Raw genomic sequence first — 17,286 nt, 5'->3', positions numbered from 1 at the left:
CAAACTAGTAATACTGGTAATCTTCAATACTGCTGGTTAAACGTCCCAGTAATGCATTAATCAGAAAATCTTTCCCAAGTTTTCACCTTCTGATTTAGAGAAGTACACTTGTGTCTCTGCAATTAACTGAGTACCATGTAAAAACTGAACCTCAAAACTTTTACTGATACAAACCCCAAAAATAGATCATCAGCAACAAAATAAATACAAGGAGAACTCTGAAAAATGCTGATTTTAGCACAGGAATACCTTGTGCCCTGTTTGGCAGTCTAGGAACCAGGAACAAGCTTACGTTTTTGGAGGAGCAAAAGGGAAAAGAAAAGAAAAAAAACCAAAACCAACCAAACAACCCCCCCTAAACCCCCCACACATAAACTTTTACCAGCAGTTCAAAATTTCAAGGTGAACGTCATAAGGTATTGCAGGGGATGAACAGCCCAGAAAAGAGGAAGGTTTTTTTGTGCTGAACACAACCATTACCAGCGATGCCTCTCTCCGTCCCCAATAAACAGAGGGAAAACAAGACCCAATTCAAAACTGATCGCGGGAAAACCGGAATCTCAACCTCTCTCTCGTCCCGTAAACCGAACCCTCAGCCAAAGGTGGAAAGTCAGGGCTGGCAAGGCGTAGCGTTACGCCCTTCCCTGCTCCTCTCTGCCCGGGGTCCCGTCCTCCACGGGGCTGCAGAGAGGCACCCCAGGAAGCGGGAGGGTTGTCTCCCAACGCGGCACGGCTGTTGTCCCCGGCCCCGCTCCGCGGTGCGGGCGGAGGCGGCGGCCGAGCCGCCCTCCCCCGGGCGGGCTGTCCGGGCTGCCGGGGCGGCGGGGGCGCGGCGCGGGATGCTCACCCTGCGGTTGCGGTCGGCCTCCCGCACCTCCTCCTCCTGGGGGCCTTGGCGGATGAGCGCCTTCAGCACGATGCTGTTGTTGGTGCAGCAGGCTCGGAAGAGGCTGAGCGCCTCGGGGCTGTCGCGCTCGTCCCCCTCCAGGGACCAGAGGTCCTCGTCGTCGTCGTCCAGCCCCCCAGGAGGGTAGAAGGAGTCGTCCGAGGCGATGCTGCAGGTGTCGGGCAGCTCGGAGAAGTCCTCGTACTCCTCGCAATCCTCCTCCTCTTCCCTCTCTTCGTCCGGCTCCTCGGCGGCAGCCTCCGCCGCCCCCTGCTCGGGGCCGCTCTCAGCCTCGGCGCCGGGCATCTCCTTAGCGGCGGCGGGCGCGGGGCAGACGCGCTCCCCGGGCAGCTGCTCGCCGTGCCCCGACAGCAGCACCATGCCGGCCACGGGCCGGGGGGGCTGCGCTGGGCCCCGCGGGGCGCTCAGGTCGCCCGGCAGCCGCGCCTCCTCCTGACCGGGCTCGGCCGCCGCTGTCCCCTCACGCAAGTGTCAGCCGCCTCCCGCGGGTCGTCCCCCGGGCCGGGGCATTCCGCCGCCTGCGAGGGAGGGTCCGCGGGGGCCGGTCAGCGCCGCCGGCCCGGCCCGGGGGAGCTGCCGCCGCCGCGGGGAGCGGGGAGAGGTTGCGGGCGGGCAGGGCGGCTCTGGGGAGCGCAGGCAGTCGTCGAACTCCCGGCCCGTAATCCGCTCAGCATCGCTGTGAGGAGATTGGGGCTCGGGTTGAGCGGCGGGGCGCGGTGCCGGGGCGGCGTGCGGGGGGAGCGGGGCGGCTGCCGCGGCTGCTCCCTGCGGGCGCCGAGCTGCAGGTGCGGGACCGCGGCGCCCCGAGCACCCCCGGGCTCCTCCGGAGCGCTGCTCGGCGGGGACAGCGCTCCTGGGCTCGCAGGGGCCCGAGGCCAGCCCAGCCGCGGTGGCGGAGGAGGGAGCGGGGCCGGCGGGAGCCCACTGCTCCTTCAGCACCGACTGCGTGGCCCCCCAAAAGAGCCGCGGTCGCAGCGATGCACGCAAAACTTTTCAGGAATACAACCAGCCTGTGAGGAATTCGTCTTTTGAAATGAACACTGAAACTAAAGGGGAAGACTGCACAGAATTTCCGTGCTTCGATTCAGAGCTTTAAAAGCAAGTAATTCATTAAATCAGCCCTGACGCTTTACCAGCTGTAGAGATACCAGGCACGCACTGTGTATGGAAGGCATTTGGAGATTAGATTGAGAGGAATAATGCATGTATAAATTGAGTTCCTGCTTTGTCACAGTTCCTCTAAAATCTCTTTTCCCTTTCAAATGCCACGGATTAGCACCGTTCTCTGGCAGGGAAACAGTGGGGAGAAGCCCTTTGGCCAACAAAATAGGATATTTGCTTTCTTCAACAGCTTTTTGAAGTGAATCTCATATATTTGACATCTTTCAGCAAGTGAACGTCCAAGGTCCAAGTCCCTGTCTGTCCCACGGGAGAGAAAGGAGGTGGTATTTCTGTGCAAGGGGAGGCAGAGTATGAGCCACACTTTTTAGACTAAAAGAAGGTAGGAAGGAAAAGTAAAATGTAACTGTGAATAAAGGGCCCCAAATAGTAGGTGTTTACAGCCTTACAAGAAAACACTGTGTAAACCAGACATGGTGGGTGTACAAAGCCCAGCAGCTTCTTGCTGGATCCTAACTAGCAGGGTTATCCCAGTGCCCAGCAGGAGGATATCTGTAAGCAGAATTAGTATTAAATAGCTCCCTGATTGGCTGCTTCTGCAAAGGAGCTAAACTGGGAAAGAAGGAGATTAAACTATCCCCTCACCTCCAGACACCTCTGAGATCATGGCTGGTGTAGATTACCAGCCATGCTCACTCATGCTGCCTGTCTCCCGTTATTTGCTTGGGTACAGACAGGCCCTTTCTCCACTGCTGCGGTGTGTGATTGCTCCCACACTAAACGCTTCTGAGCTGTCTTTGCCTGCAGCATGACAGCGCTGCAGGGCTCACTTTTTGCACTTATTGCCTATCCATTTGTTATGTATTCGCATTCACAGAGTTTAAGGGTTCCATTCATTTCACTTCTTGTTTTCTTCTCAGTAAGTGTGGCTAATGAGCTGCTCAACAGATAGCTACCTCTTAGAACAGCACTTGTATTTTAAAAAAACTTGATTTTTCCCTGAGATCCTGCAGCTGCTGGGGAGCATTTGAGTTTTCTCAGCCTGAACTCATCAGAAAAGCCCAGAAAGACTCAGCTCTAGTAACTTCAAACAGCAGAAAAAAGCAGAAAGAATAATTCTAACTACAGGGGAACAAAGGGTGTTTTAATGAAGATTCAACTCTACTGTAAGAATTTATTAACCAAATATACTTGCTTTGTTTCTGTCTTATAAAATCAATCCAGAAGAATAAAGATTTACCGTATTACCAGACTGTTTTTCAAAAAGTTATGTGGAATTTGTTAGCGAAGCTGCAAGGACCAGTAAATTTAAATATGAAAAAAAAAACCCCAACAAAGTCAACGAAAAAAAACCCCAACCTTGAAAAACCTTAATGATAACTAGAGGGAAAGCACAGTTATACAGGAAAGAAGTTCGACTCTGAAAAGTCATCCTTTTTTCTTTCTGTGTTCAGTTTACCTTATCAGCTTATTAATACAGGAGAAATGAATCTGTTTTCTCCCACAGCTGTAGTAGTTCTGTAGGGACCTTGGAGATGAAAACTGTTTTCTCTCACCTCAGCCTGTCACTTTCATCTCTTCTCTCAAAGAACAGTGCTATACTGCTTGAGCTTTCAAAGCAAGGTGTCAGGCTGGAACAGGGCAGACATGATGTTTCCCCTTGAATTTTTCGCTTTAACAACAGGTATTGAGACTGCATTTCAAATTATTTCACCTGCATGCAGCTCGGCAATAAGCTGGTGCAGCTAATTGGGCATAAACTGTTAACTTGACTCCTTAAGATGCTGCTGCAGCCATTTATCTTGTCACACAGTGGTGCCCACCAAGGCTGCTCTGCTTGGGCACAGTCATAGAGGTAAAGCAGATGATGTCTGGTCTCTTGGCTCTTTCAGTGACACAGCTTACACGTGACAAACAAGGCTTCTTGTCACTTGTACTTCTGTGTGCAATTCAAATTAAAAGAATGTAAGGAAAGGCCGTAGAGTAAGTCTGCAGATTCTTTCAAATGATGCAAAAACCCCCTTGTCTTCACGGCATTTGTAAGAGGACAGCCTCAACCTTTCATCTGGCAAAGAAGCCACTTAATATAATTGAAGTTAAATGCTAGTATTTATTCACTTTGTATCAAAAGCAAAGAAATAAACATTATCATTTCAAAGCAAAGAACCCAGAATTATTAGTCATTATCATCATCCATATCTCATCCAAATCCATTGCTGGGAATTACCAAGGCAGGAAATTAAAACACTCAGAGCAGATACCACCTGGCACTATGCAGACAAAGCTTCCCTTGAAGCAAACCAATTTTTGGAATGACTTTTAGCTTGGGATGCCTCCAGTTTGCTTCATTAAGGTTTGTAAGCCATTCCATTTATAAAATATTCTGATATTGAAATTTAATGAGATTTATGTGCAATAGTAAAGACAAGAGTAAGATAAATAGTAAGACCCAGTGAGTTTTATATGTTCTTCTTACATTCAACAAATTAACCTAAAGAAAAAATTTATAACACACTCAAAGCTATTGCCAATATTCTTGAAAGATGAAATATCGTCACTACAAAAGCATTGGTTTACAAAACAAAACAAAACAAAATAAAATGTTTAATTTTGGTTGTTTCCATTACTCAGGTGTCTAACATTTCTGAATAACAAGAAGCCTGGTTGTTTGGGGTTTTTTACCTATCTGACATCTAAGCATTTACTTTTGAAATTCAGGGTGTATTTCTCTCTTCCTTAGTTGATCTGTATGTAAAAAACTCCTAGGTAATCTGAGTCTGAGTGAGCATTTGTTGGTAAAACATTTAGGCTGTTTAGGCACCTTGCTGGAGTATACCCATCAACTGGCAAATTCAGCCACTTCAGTGACCCAAGGGTTTTACAAACCCTTGGTGGCAAACCAGGCAGTTTTTTCTGTATCCATCTGGCTCCTCACCGATTCCTTTGTAGGTTTGTGCTGGGAGCAGGTGGAGGGATGGAGCAGCACTTCATTACCTGGCAGGAACTGCAGTTGTAGCGATACCACAGTGTTAAACATGAGATCCAGCTCACTTTCTCTCTCTGTTTAGCAGCTTGTAAAAACTCTGAGATGCACAGAAGGGGTTTCTGTGGACACTGCATCCCTCTTTCACAGCATTTCCACCAGCACCACTAAAGGAAGCACTCAGAGCACAAGGAAACCTCTCTTGAGCAGCCTCCTGTCTTCACATATGGGAGAGGAGCTGAAACCCACAAAAGGCCAGCGTGGGGAGTGGGTTTGGTGGCCTGGCCTAAGTCAGCATCATCCCAGTGCTGACCTGGTCCATGCCAATGGCCACAACAGGTGGTCCGTGAAGGAAATGTGGGCACCAAAGGAAACAAGGTGCTAAAAGAGATAAGATACTGCTTTTTACTGACAGCATCTTTTGGATTTTTAGGGAGAGACTTTCAGAATTACTGCCTTCAAGCCTCGCATTGGTGCTCAAAACAGAGTGCCTGCATCTTCAGAAACTGTCTGCTTGAAGTTAATCTTGAGAGAGTTTATAGGCACAGAGGTAAACAAACTGGTTTCTGGGGTTGCTGAGTTCTTGGCAGAGTGAGCAGGCTAATAAATCCAACCTCTTGTTTATTATGCCTAATAATAATGTATTTTTGATTGGGGTGATTTGCTAGAGTTGTAGCAGGACTGTAAGCAGGCTAGCTGCTGTGAGGCATCAAAGTGCAATTAACCTAGTCAAAAAACATCAGGTGGTGTACTGTTGGCAAGGTATGTGTGAAGAAGGCGTTCAAGGTAAAGAATTAAGTTGAAGAAATGATTAAGAAAATGTTCCCTCTCAATTACAAAGAGCCAAAGAGAGACAGAGTTGTTTTCATATTTACCTGATGGGTAATAAATGTTTATAAACTGTTTATAAATTAACAGATTCAGCAGCACTTGCTAAGACTGCTCTGCTTAAAAGTCCTTTGGAAGGAGAAAGGTTAGAATCTCAGCTTTCCTAAGCTCTGGCCAAGACTTGATGTGAAATCCTGGTTGATCTGAATAGTAACAGCTGCTAAGGAGCTATGAGTGGAAGTTGCAATATGTTTCCTAGAAACCAAAGGCTTGAGCTGAATGATGAGAGCAGAGCCAGAGAATAAGAAATACTAGCAACAATCTTGTTAAACGTTAGTGTTTTCTCAGTTGCTAGTATTTTCCAGCGCTTGCTCAGTCACATTAAATACGGTTTAAAGCTTAAGTAGTACCAGCTTATTGATATCTCTGTGCAGTTAATAAAGAGACATAAGTGTATAAATGCAATACTAGTTCATTAAATTTCATTTACTAGCTATGACTGAAAATAATCAATGTTCTGCTTTCAGTAAGAACCTGTATTTTGTTTGCACTGAAATCTAAAGCACAGCCCTTTCCAGAAAAGGAATGCTTCCTCAAGGCACAGTCTTGGGTCTAGCTAATCTCGGTTTAGCTTGTAGTCAAAGGTTACAAGCCCTGGCAGTGATGAGCTCCCTGAGGACAGCAGTGGCTAGCAGCAGGTAGGTCTCTCAGGGTAAACTGTGCTAGTTCTGGGCAGGTAGGGCAGTTCCCTGATAGCCAGGGCACCTGGAAAGTGGGCACCTACCACCTAACCACTGGCTGGTGAGGTTCAGCTTCACTGGAGAAGTATGGAAGCTACTTAAATCTTTTTGGATTATTTCCTCAAGACTGTAAAGAATAAGCAATGTAGCATTAGTAAGGCACACCAAATATGCTAACAGTCTGCTTTTTTGTGCAGTTTGATATTTTTGAATGTGGTAGGCAGAAGTGGAGGAGTCTGTGCAAGTGAAGAAGGGAGAGATAGAGAGTGTTCTAGTTCCCACAGAGCTGCTCTTTTCAAATATACGCTGTTGTAGACTGTGATCTGAATGATGCTGAAGACCCTTGAGGCTTCTCAATAATTCTACAGCATGGAACTTCTGTTTCTGTATTTCTCTCAATTTCTGTCTTAGGGAATTTCTTGGGAGAAAACCATTGATAAGTTGTTGTTGTCCAGATGTTGCTTTATTGATGAGATGTGCATAAAATTTTTGTCTGGAGGTCTTCCATTTCTGAAGAGTAGATTTTAAAAATCACCTCTTCAAAAGAGTTCTTTTTCCTTTTTACTTTGCATATTATTTCTTAAAATGCCACAAACCCACATAATAACAGAGAAACAGCCATAGCTTGAAATGTCTGTGGATTTCTTTGTCTTGGAGGAAGGCTAACAAAGATTGAGGGAGGGAGAGAAAAACGTTTTGGAAACCATAAATTTAACTTTATTTTTCTGTATTTTGATATCTTTTACCAAAATAACACAATACTAGATATTAATACATGTACAAAAATTATTATGGAGAACAATCCTGTTAATTATCAGGTCATCAAGGCTGGGGGTGATGGTTGACTGGATTAGTGTACATGAGAATTTATTTGTGAACTGTTCTTATTTTTTCATTCTACTGAAGCAGAAGACTCCCAACATATACATGTGAAAATGTGTCTCTCAGTTGGGTATCTAGAATAAATAAGTAATGTTATTTTTATACCAAAATCTTTTGTTCCTCCCTAAAGGAATTCTTTCTACATACAGGGGATAAACTATGTATCTGTTTCACATTTTCTTAAAATTATTCCTCTTCCTTTATTGTGAAATTATGCACCCAAAAATAGGCTGGTTTGATGCCGGTATGAGTAAGCCTGCTGATACCATTCCATATGGAGAAAGTGTGTAGCATGTCTATGCCTGCTCTTCTGATCAGTTCACTCCTCTTCTACAGATTTCTTGCATGACTGTGAGAGCTTTAAGCCTCTGCATCCCTGAGGTTTTGTGCCTGGATAACAACAATGGTGCTTTTCTCTACTCCTGGGAAGTTTGGGACCTGAGGACATTGCTGTTTGACAGTTTCTGATGGTGTTTGAATTCAACTCTTAGAAGTAGCCCAGATATGTTGTCTGTCTATCCTTACAGTTGCCCTGCATCAGGAAAATGTAAAGAAGTCAGTGATAAATTCATCCTAATTTTAATCTTTCTGACAAACCCTAGAGAAAGCCTTAATATGTGACCCAGTTTCTGTTTCTGAAATATTATGGGTTTAATCCTCTTTCTATTTCAGTTTTGTCTAATTCAAACTGGGGGTTGGACACTGCTATCTAATGCAGTCCAGTAGTACAAAAACATTGGCATAAAAGCAGAAACAGAATAATTTTCAAAAAATAAGGAAAATAAAGGGGAAATCTAGAATTTGCTGCCATAATTTACTAATATATACCATCTCATTTTATTATCCACTCTCCTGTGAGAATTTGGAGTGCTTTAGACTTTAGCTTGCATTGAATGACAGGTTTCAGCAAAATATCTCACCTCATGCTGAAAAGGTGAATGTCATAATCATTTTATAGATGCCGAAATTGAATTGCAAACTACTCAAATGCAGCAGAGCATTGTATAATATAATATCAAACATACAGATGTCTTATTTTGGCATTACTCAAATGCTTTAAATGACTCATGGTTCAAATGGCTTATTCATATACCTACATAATTAGGAAATGGGGTATAGGGTATGGTTACCAGCTGGGACCATTAGAGAAATCCACCTGAGTACATGTGGTGTAGCTCCATCAGGGGCTACAAATGGTCTTCTTGGAACTGTTTCTCTTTTTAGAAAAAAATGAACACTGGCCAGAAAATTAGAATAGCACTTTAGGACAAAGAGCTATTATAATCAGTGCATTGGATTTTTCTCCACCTATATCTTCTACACTCTTAAATATAAACCAGGATAACCAAGATACAAAGTGGTCTCCAGCAAGGCCATGTGGATACAAATCCAGTTTATTGCCTTAGTACAGAATTTCAGAGATTGTATTTGTTTCTTCATACAGTATCAAAATAATAACATCTTATATTTGGAAATGTGATTCCTTGTATGTGCAATGAGTCATGCTAAGAGGATTTCTTATTTTTCCTCTCCCACCTCTTCCTGAGATAATTGGTCTCTCTGGTGTTAAGTGGTGCTTCACCAGACTATGCAAACATGTGAATAACCAGAGGCTTTTACTGAAAGACAAATATGCTTACATGTTCTGGAAAAAGCTTTGTTCATATTTAAGTGATTTAAAGAATCAGTGTCCTGATAAGATGTGTGTGGTTTGAAAACACTTTAGAAACTCACAGAATAACTGTGGGGCTATTATTGTTTCCCCATTGTGTGCATTATCTATTAGGATTCTGTGTCTCTAATAGGTTCATACTCATTTTCATCTTTGCAGAAATGCAATGTTCTTCAATGAGATTATTTAATATTATCCTGAAATCATTAAAATTGCCATACTGCCAGGTTAAAATAAACAGATGCTTATCTAGCCCAATGGTTCCATTGTTTCTTGGTGTTTTCATAATGTGATTTTCACAAATCACAAACATCAAGGGACTCCTCCCAGGAGATGTTCAAGTGAAAGCAGATTGTCTGTAAAACATTCTCCTTTAGAAATCATACCTCCCATGTGATCATCATTTAAGCAATTTTAAATATCCTACTCACTCTGTTTCATCCCTTTTTATCAGAATTCTTCCACTTAAGGAAATATATTTCCATTCATTTTCCAGAGAAGGAATTAGTGGGGTAAGTCAGTAGCTAACTCTGACTGCATGGTTGTGGTAAATCCTCTGCAGTTCCATTTCAGTTCTGTTACTGCCCATACGCCCCTGTGTGCATACAGAATATGAAACTCAAGAGCTGTCTCTGCTCAGAGCATGTGTTGCCATAGAGGGCAGATATAGAAGACCCCTTCTGACCCCCTTTACGGTGCTAGTTAACAAGTAGTGCCAAATAGAGAGAGCAATATCTCCTTCCTGTGCTGTTCTCATTGCCTGCATTTTCTTTACAACTCTATGTAAAGTCTGTTACTGATTCAGTAAAGGACACAGATGTTTCTGTGTGGTTACATTTTCTTTGGAAACATCCTATGGGTCCAGTGTGATTTCCTTTTGATTGCTTCTTGCATGTCCAGCAACAAGTACTTTTTCTAACTTCCCCTGTAAGAAGGATGGCATCAAGGGATGACATTTCCATAGTCACGCCGCTTCAGAAGCAGCAATTAAAAATCAGAAGACACTGAGATAGGTAAATATTGTTATCTCAGCTTTTCAGCTGGTGAAATTGAAATAAGGAGGTCAAGGTCAACGTCTTCCAATTTAAAATTTATGGTTGGACTTCGACAGCTAAATTAACCACATGAATTGCGAACTTTTGAAGCCTACAAAATCAAAAGGACTGCACATTTTCAGGAATCATGGAAATGTTAACACTTATTTATATGCCACAAGTATCGTAACCAAGTTAAATGTTCTTGCTTTCAATTATTATAGCAATGTTAAGTCATGGTCAAAGATATCTTCAATCATTTTAGGTTTTAGAGTTTTGAATTATGTACAGCTGTAGATAACTGCATTTGCATTTTCCCCTTCTGTTTATTTGCACTTACACTGTATCAAAATCTTATGAGGAAATTTTCCTTAAATAGCGTGGTTGCTCTTAAAGTTAAGTTGTACTTAGATTTCTCTGGTTTGCTTCACTACAGTCTGTCTCACATTCATAAAGGAACTTGCACACTAAGTGAAGGAAAAATTATCATCTATTCTGTGGGTTGTTGTGGAAGAGATGAAAATAGGCACTTTCCTCCTGAAAAGAAGAAAGAAAGAGCATCTTGCTTTCCCAGAAGACAGTAGTGGGGAAGAGACAGGGCCAGAGGAGGCAGCTCTCTAGATGAGGGTTTGCACTCAATTCCTCTCCACATCCATGCAGTCCTGTTTGAAGGGGATTCCAGGTATGCTGGAAAGTGCTGATGCAAACCACAAGCTGTACAGTGTGCTTTCACCACGTATGGGTTATTTGTTAATGAAGTGCTGACCAGATGCCCCCCCAAGTGCATCAATGCATCGATTTTGTACTCACCAATTTGGATTTTTAAAAGTTGAGGATGGGGAGGTTAACTGCAAAACTTGAACGTTTTGCATTGATTGGCCCTTTTGGTTCTCTCCCTCACATTAAGGCACATGGCCAAAGCAGAGGTTTTCCATTTTCAACACACAAGGCATAGAAAATACAGATATGCTGCCTAATTTAGTAATCAGCAGTGGAAGAAGAGAGGTGTTTCCTTTAACTGAGCATGTGAACTGACTCCCTCTCATGCTGCATATTTCTTCTCCTGGCAGAGGAGTGGAGGAGTCAAGCCAGGTATCTCCTTTCTTATTGGTGCCTGGAGGTGGCATGTCCTGCCTGGAGGCACGGATCATCCTGGCCATGTACTGCCCTGCATGAGGCCAGTCGATGAGGGGAAGCACAAGCTGGGGGCTGCTGCTGAGGCAGATGATAACTCTCACATCAGAAGCCTGGAGATGGTATTTTGGCAGCCAGGGAAAAGTACATGCTTTGCCTGAATTATGAACACAGTTAGTTATATTGCTCCTGAAAGTTTCATTATACTAGTTAGCATATTAGCATTACAAGCAACATAATGAAGCATAATTGGTACAAGGGTTCAGTGTGAACTACTTGAGCTGGAAAAAAAATGACATTTCAGAATACAAACAAGAAGAATAAACCTTGATGTTTCCTAGAAATTTCCAGGAGGGATTTTATTTATAAAATATTGATAAAATTGAGGACTTGCTAGCAAGCTGATTTAATTTTTTTTTTTGTTGATTGGTTTATAAAAATGGCGTCTCACTTATCACCCAGCTTTCCTGCAGGGACCTCTATATTGAGCTGTGTTTGATTGGAAACTGCTGAAAATATTGGTTTGGGAATAAGAGGATTCATCATGTTTATAAAAGATAAATTGCTGCTAATTTTTGTTGTAAAGGTAAGTACCTTCAAGTAAGGTTACTGAGAGAGGGAAAATCATTCTAGTTACAAAAAAACTGTTAGCACAGCTATAAGCTCTGGTTGTGTCCTATGCTGTACAGTGTGCTAACTGCAATAGATAAGTTTTTGCCAATCAAAAATTGTGACATGGCTTTCAACTTAATTTCCCTTCTGCTGTTCTTAGCTTAATTAAAATTACCTTTTCCAATACTGAAAAAAAAAATTGAGATCGAACATTTGGTTTTACAAATTAACTTTTTGCTTACACATATCAAACCTACTATATCTGGAACCTATAAACCCCTCTTTGTGTCAGAGCCAAAAACAGCTCCTGTGTTTCTGTAAAGAAAATCAGGGTTCACAATTATAGTTGTGAAAGTTAATGAAATGCCCTTTAAAGAGCTAAGAAACATTGTCATTTAAATGGGCCTTGCTGCTAGCAATTTTGGTGAGATTCAAATGTGTGGAAGTACCAGCATTTGTCTGGGGAGACAATTCTTTGCTGATGCCATTGGGATGACTTCTGTAGCAAGAGGCAAAGGGATAAAATGAGCAGAGTCTTGTTTGACAAGTATAGTTTGGATCAAATGCCTGTTTTCAGCAGGTGCCACTGGTTTAATACCACACAAGGCAGTCGTAAGTATTTGAATAGCAGGGTCCTGACATGGTACATAAAGTGAGCAGAGTGAAGGAGTTGTGAATCAGCTTTCCAAGTGATTTCACAGCTGGGAGGCTGAGGAGTGAGGCCAGCACCTTCCCTCTGGGGATGGGGAGGAAGGCTGGGGGCTGGCCTGGGTGAGGGACACTGAGAGGAGCAGAGCACTTGAACCAGAGGGAAGAGCCACATCACCTGGCTGCTCTGTGCCTAACCTTCTCCTCTCCTGGGGTGACAGCAGCGGGCATTTCCTGGGATTCAGGGTTCCTTCTGGTGACATCCTCCGTGCTCTTCACCCCATTTTATTTACCTCTGCCTAGTAAATCCCTAGTCAGGTAAGACAAATGTGTTAATAACACTTTAAACCACTTCAGCACTGCAAGAAACACAGAGCTGAGAGCTGTGACAGCCAAGTTCAACACACATAATTTGCCCATTTGAAGGTTTTACAGTGAGTCATTTTTGGATGTGTATGCCAAGAGCTCCAGCACCAGTGCTGCAAGAGGCAGTGTTTCTTCCTGAGGGGTGGTGTCGGCTCAGCACAGATGGTGCAAATTCCCAGCAGTGAATCACCAGGTTTCGTGCAACAGGTGGGTTTTCTTCCTTCAGGGATGAAGGAAGAGCAGGTGGGGTGGGCTGAGTAGGGAGACCTCCCTTGCCCAGCACTGCAGCTCAAAACTACACCAGGCAGTGACTCTCAGCAGGGTATGAGAGAAAAGGAATTGGAATTTTTCACTAAGTCAATAGCTACATGCTGTCTAAATTACATTTAGATATTACATCAGCATTTGAGCTGACTACAAATGTGGAGCAGGGGCATATTTCTCTGGTGGTGCTCCTCTGGTCTGGCTGGGAAGTGAGGCACAGTGTGAGCAAAGTCCCTCATTCCTCCAGAGAGTGTGAGGAGGATTGCCTTCTGCACATCAGTGCCAACAATGTGCCTAAGCCAGACACCAAGGAATAGGGAATACCTCCTTGGTCTACACAGCCAGGGCAGCTGCTGACACAACTGGAGGGTTACAGTGAAAGTTTTAGTAAAGGCTGATGCTGAAAGACACATTAATGAGCTTGGAAGTACTTTGAGATCCATTAGGAGAACTTTTGAGAACAAGATACATCCTGGTGGAAAAACACTGTATGAATAACAAGACTAGGCCATGATCCTGAGTAACCAACTGTCTTGGTTGTCTCATGATGTTCCTATTTTTGCTGAAAGTCAGCGCTCCTGAAATCATCTGCTTAGCTCTAAATGCCACTTCTAAACTAGAAACATGAGTAAAAGTAATGGTGAGTCTGTTACTTTGTTTACCTCATGATTTTGAAGATAATCTAGTGATTTATGTTGCTGAGTACAGGATCTTGGAAAGTTTGAATGTGGCAGTCCTTGAAATCTGTGAATCCACTGTCATGCATTTTCTACCAAATGCTGCACAAATTGGGAGCAATCCCCAGGTTCATCACTGGTCTGAGCTAATTCTTCTGTAATCAAGGATGCAGATCCCAGTTTCCCAAGGCTTGCTGATGGTTACAGTGCAATAATATCTCAGTGACTTTGCAAGTTAGCAAATAATTACTAAAAACTCTGCCTAATTTGAAATTTTGTAGTTAGGGATCAGTGTTTCGGAACTCCACTGATATGGGAGGAATATGTTAGTAGTACAAGAGGCAGTCCCACATTTTATTGCTCTATTATTCTGATTCATGGTCAAAATAATATGTCAAAAATAATAGACAATCCAGTCCATAATCCAGCAAGTTCTTGGCTACATTTCTGCATGTGCTTTTCAATTTTGTTCCTGCATTGGAAACTTTTCATATGTGGCTCAAGGACATAATAAACTGATTTCATATAAGAAGCCTCTCATTAGTGGAGAGTCAGCTTCACTAGCTGCAGGTCTGTGCTGGACTTTAAGAGATAAGTTTCTGCAGTTTGTGATCAATATCAATCTTTCCATGACAGAGGTTCAGCCACTTGGGGCCTGATGTAATTAAGTCAGCTTAATGTTTTACCATTAAACGGAACCCCGTTCTGTTACTTAAAAGTTCATGACACTTAGGAAAAATTCCTTAGATTTTAGGAAGTGTGCTTCTATGACTTCAGGGTTGGTTTTTTTTTTGGTTTTTTGTTTTTTTTGGGTTTTTTTTTTTTTGGTTTTTTTTTTTTTGTTGTTGTTGTTGGTTTTTTTTGTTTTGTTTTGGTTTTTTTTTACTAACTCATTTTGCTACATTCAAGGAGGGAAAAAACCAGAACTATTGTGCTGTTTTGGCGCATTAAAAAAACCCTGGTGTTGTCTCTGAACGTGGTTATTCTGTAAATATTATGATTAATTCTTTTTTTTCCAGCAATGTTATATTTCAGCCCTTTGAACCAAGCTAGTGACCACCAGCTGTGTGTTTCTGGTTTTCAGAGCACCTTGATTTCTTCTTTTCAAAGTCCTTGATCCTTTTTTCAAAGATGCTGATCATTCACTACTGCAGCTGAAACATAACTGGACAGAAACATGCTGCACAGAGAGAACACCTGTGAAATTTTTAAGAGAAAGATGAAGGTAAATAGGCACATGTATTAGGTATCTAAATACATTAAAATTGTTTACCTGCTATGAACTGGCAAAATCCATGTCCTTAGCACCTCCTGTAGTGTGCTCTAAATTAGTAGACACTCACAACCCTGTGCTTCATCTCCTCTGAGAAACCTTTTTCAGTGTGTGAAAAAAAATTATTTCAAAGTGTAGCACTCTCTTTTAAAAGTCAGATTTCACTACTTCTACTTTTTTTTTTTTTTTTTTTTTTTTTTTTTTTTTTTTTTTTTAACCGGGAAATGTGAAAGTTAAGTAGAGAAGAGCCATAAAGTAGTTTCTGGACTATTTTAAAAAAATCAAAATTTTGTCCTGACTGCCTTTTCCTTTAGCAGACTCCAGTTTTTAACAGGCCCCCTCCCCTTCAAAAGTGTTGCTCAAAACATTTTTTTATTATGATTCCTCATATGCTTGGCATTCTGCTGCAGTCCCTAGTGAGGCAGTGACACTCCATAGCTTTTCCTACCTGTTCTGTGTGCAGCAGAGATGGGGCACCGCCGGGGCTCAGCTGCTGTGGGACGGGATGAAAAAGGTTTTACGCTCTGTGCAAAGCAGCTTCTTGGCGAGGAGGCATGCAGGCACCGCCCCTCTCACTCCATTACCCTAGAATTCGTGAGACATCTGTAGTTTACATAATGGTACCCAGCGTCCAGGCAGTATTTCTCATCAGTAGATAATAAAATGCTCTTTAAAAAAGAAAAAAAGGGAAAAAAACCCCACAAAAAAAATAGGTCAGTGCTATCATCCTCAATTTACATTTTCTGAGTCTGAAGAAAGGGCATTTTTCTCCTGGTGAGAGCAATGATAAAAGGCAAGACAGCTTGTGCAAAGATTTAAAACACTTGAGTAATGTGTCTTAGTTAACAAGGCTTATCTATTTACTGCTTAAGACCCGTGGTTGAATCCAAAACATACCTAAATTATCCTTGTGTAACTTCGCAGTCATAAAATTAAATACTGCTAATTACCTTCCTGTCTCTGATGTGTTTTATTTTGGGCTGCAGAACAAGCAGTCCCTATAGATTGATTTGCTTAATACTTCACACTAAGACCTTGTCTTTAGTTGCACGTAGTCTGTGTGTGTGCACAGCTGTGCAGGTTAGGATTTTCAGAGCTGTCTGAACAGCTTTATCTGTAAAGACAGCTGATCTTGAAAAATCTTTTAAAGAAGTTCTTCTGTTTAAAAAAAAACAAAACAACACCACAAATTGAAGTTGGGGGGAAATATTTTTGGGCACATCATGGGGGATTTTCAGTCTCACCCTGACACTGGATGCAGGCTTTAAAGTTGCCACTATTATTTCTGTGCCTGGAATCCTTGCATACACCATTCCCATAAGCCCTCTGCTTTGGTTCTGCCCCTGTAAAATGAAACAACAGCACCTTCTTTATGCAGTTATTCCTGTGTTTTGCCTTTTTGGCCTGCAAACTCTTGAGACCGGAGTTCCTGTTTTAAATATACTGTCTCGCTATTCTGGACCCAAATGTTATTCAAGAAACTTGCTGTAGCTTCACTGCAAAAAAAAATTATACTAATATAATATTATTACAGGCTTTTTGATCAGAATTTTACAACATAATAAAAGAAAAATACATTTAGGAAGACGAGTGTATATTGTGGGAATGATCATTTGTTTGACCTTAATCTGTCATTGGCAAAGCTTCCAGGCTGCACTGTATTAGCAGATGGATAATGGGCTCCAGCTGAAATTACTTGCACAGTTAAGTACTTTATTTTCTCATTTTCCTACAGTGAGAGTCTCTAAGAACAGGGCTGGCATATAAAAACTCACGTACATTCCTGCATAAACACGTTGGGCTCTTTGTTTAGACTGTTTCAGTGAGAAGTTGAGGTGCTGCCATCTCTTCTCCAGTGTTTTGTTCGAGGAACAAAAGCTGGAGCCAGGTAGTCACTGCTGCTTCCCCTGGGGACAGTGGGGAGCCTGGCACAAAAGTGCAGCACCTCATTTGGGACAGACTCCAAAGGACAGGGGGAGGGAGGTTTTTCACAGACTTCACTGGATTTTGGATCATCTTCAGAGTTTTTGTCTTAGAATAGCTTGCAAAGCTTCTCCACATTGAGCTTTTCAGTGATATCTTTGTGCTGTGTAGAGAGAAAGTAATTAAAAGAGAAAATTTGCCACAGCAGTAAACAAAATCAGAAA

At 42.4% G+C, this 17,286-nt stretch overlaps 1 protein-coding gene and 1 long non-coding RNA gene across 6 annotated transcripts in view; both read right to left on the bottom strand.

Moving 5' to 3' along the window:
* Nucleotides 1-1,267, bottom strand: part of ANKRD33B (ankyrin repeat domain 33B) — a 44,542-nt gene extending 43,275 nt beyond the window's left edge. The window contains exon 1 of the mRNA XM_066186157.1: nt 848-1,267. Within this exon, the coding sequence (XP_066042254.1) occupies nt 848-1,267 (420 nt within the window). The remainder of the gene's footprint in view (nt 1-847) is intronic.
* An 11,939-nt stretch (nt 1,268-13,206) lies between these two features.
* Nucleotides 13,207-16,641, bottom strand: LOC136302539 (uncharacterized). Of its 5 annotated transcripts, none has more exons than XR_010724084.1 (4): nt 16,505-16,641; nt 15,588-15,807; nt 15,140-15,238; nt 13,207-15,063 (listed from the first exon to the last, which is right to left on the bottom strand). It is a non-coding gene; the product is annotated as an uncharacterized lncRNA (long non-coding RNA). The 5 variants fall into 5 exon arrangements; XR_010724085.1 differs by lacking the exon at nt 16,505-16,641 and adding an exon at nt 16,037-16,104 and having other exon boundaries at nt 15,588-15,724; XR_010724078.1 differs by lacking the exon at nt 16,505-16,641 and adding an exon at nt 15,878-15,964 and having other exon boundaries at nt 15,588-15,724.
* Nucleotides 16,642-17,286: the final 645 nt, after the last annotated feature.

This window comes from Chamaea fasciata, unplaced genomic scaffold (genome assembly GCF_029207755.1).
Source record: "Chamaea fasciata isolate MVZ Bird 193981 ecotype frontalis unplaced genomic scaffold, bChaFas1.0.hap1 SCAF_1, whole genome shotgun sequence".
Lineage (NCBI taxonomy): Eukaryota > Metazoa > Chordata > Aves > Passeriformes > Sylviidae > Chamaea > Chamaea fasciata.
The sequence above is the reverse complement of the archived record's forward strand: the minus strand, read 5'-3'. Positions and strand labels throughout refer to the sequence as shown.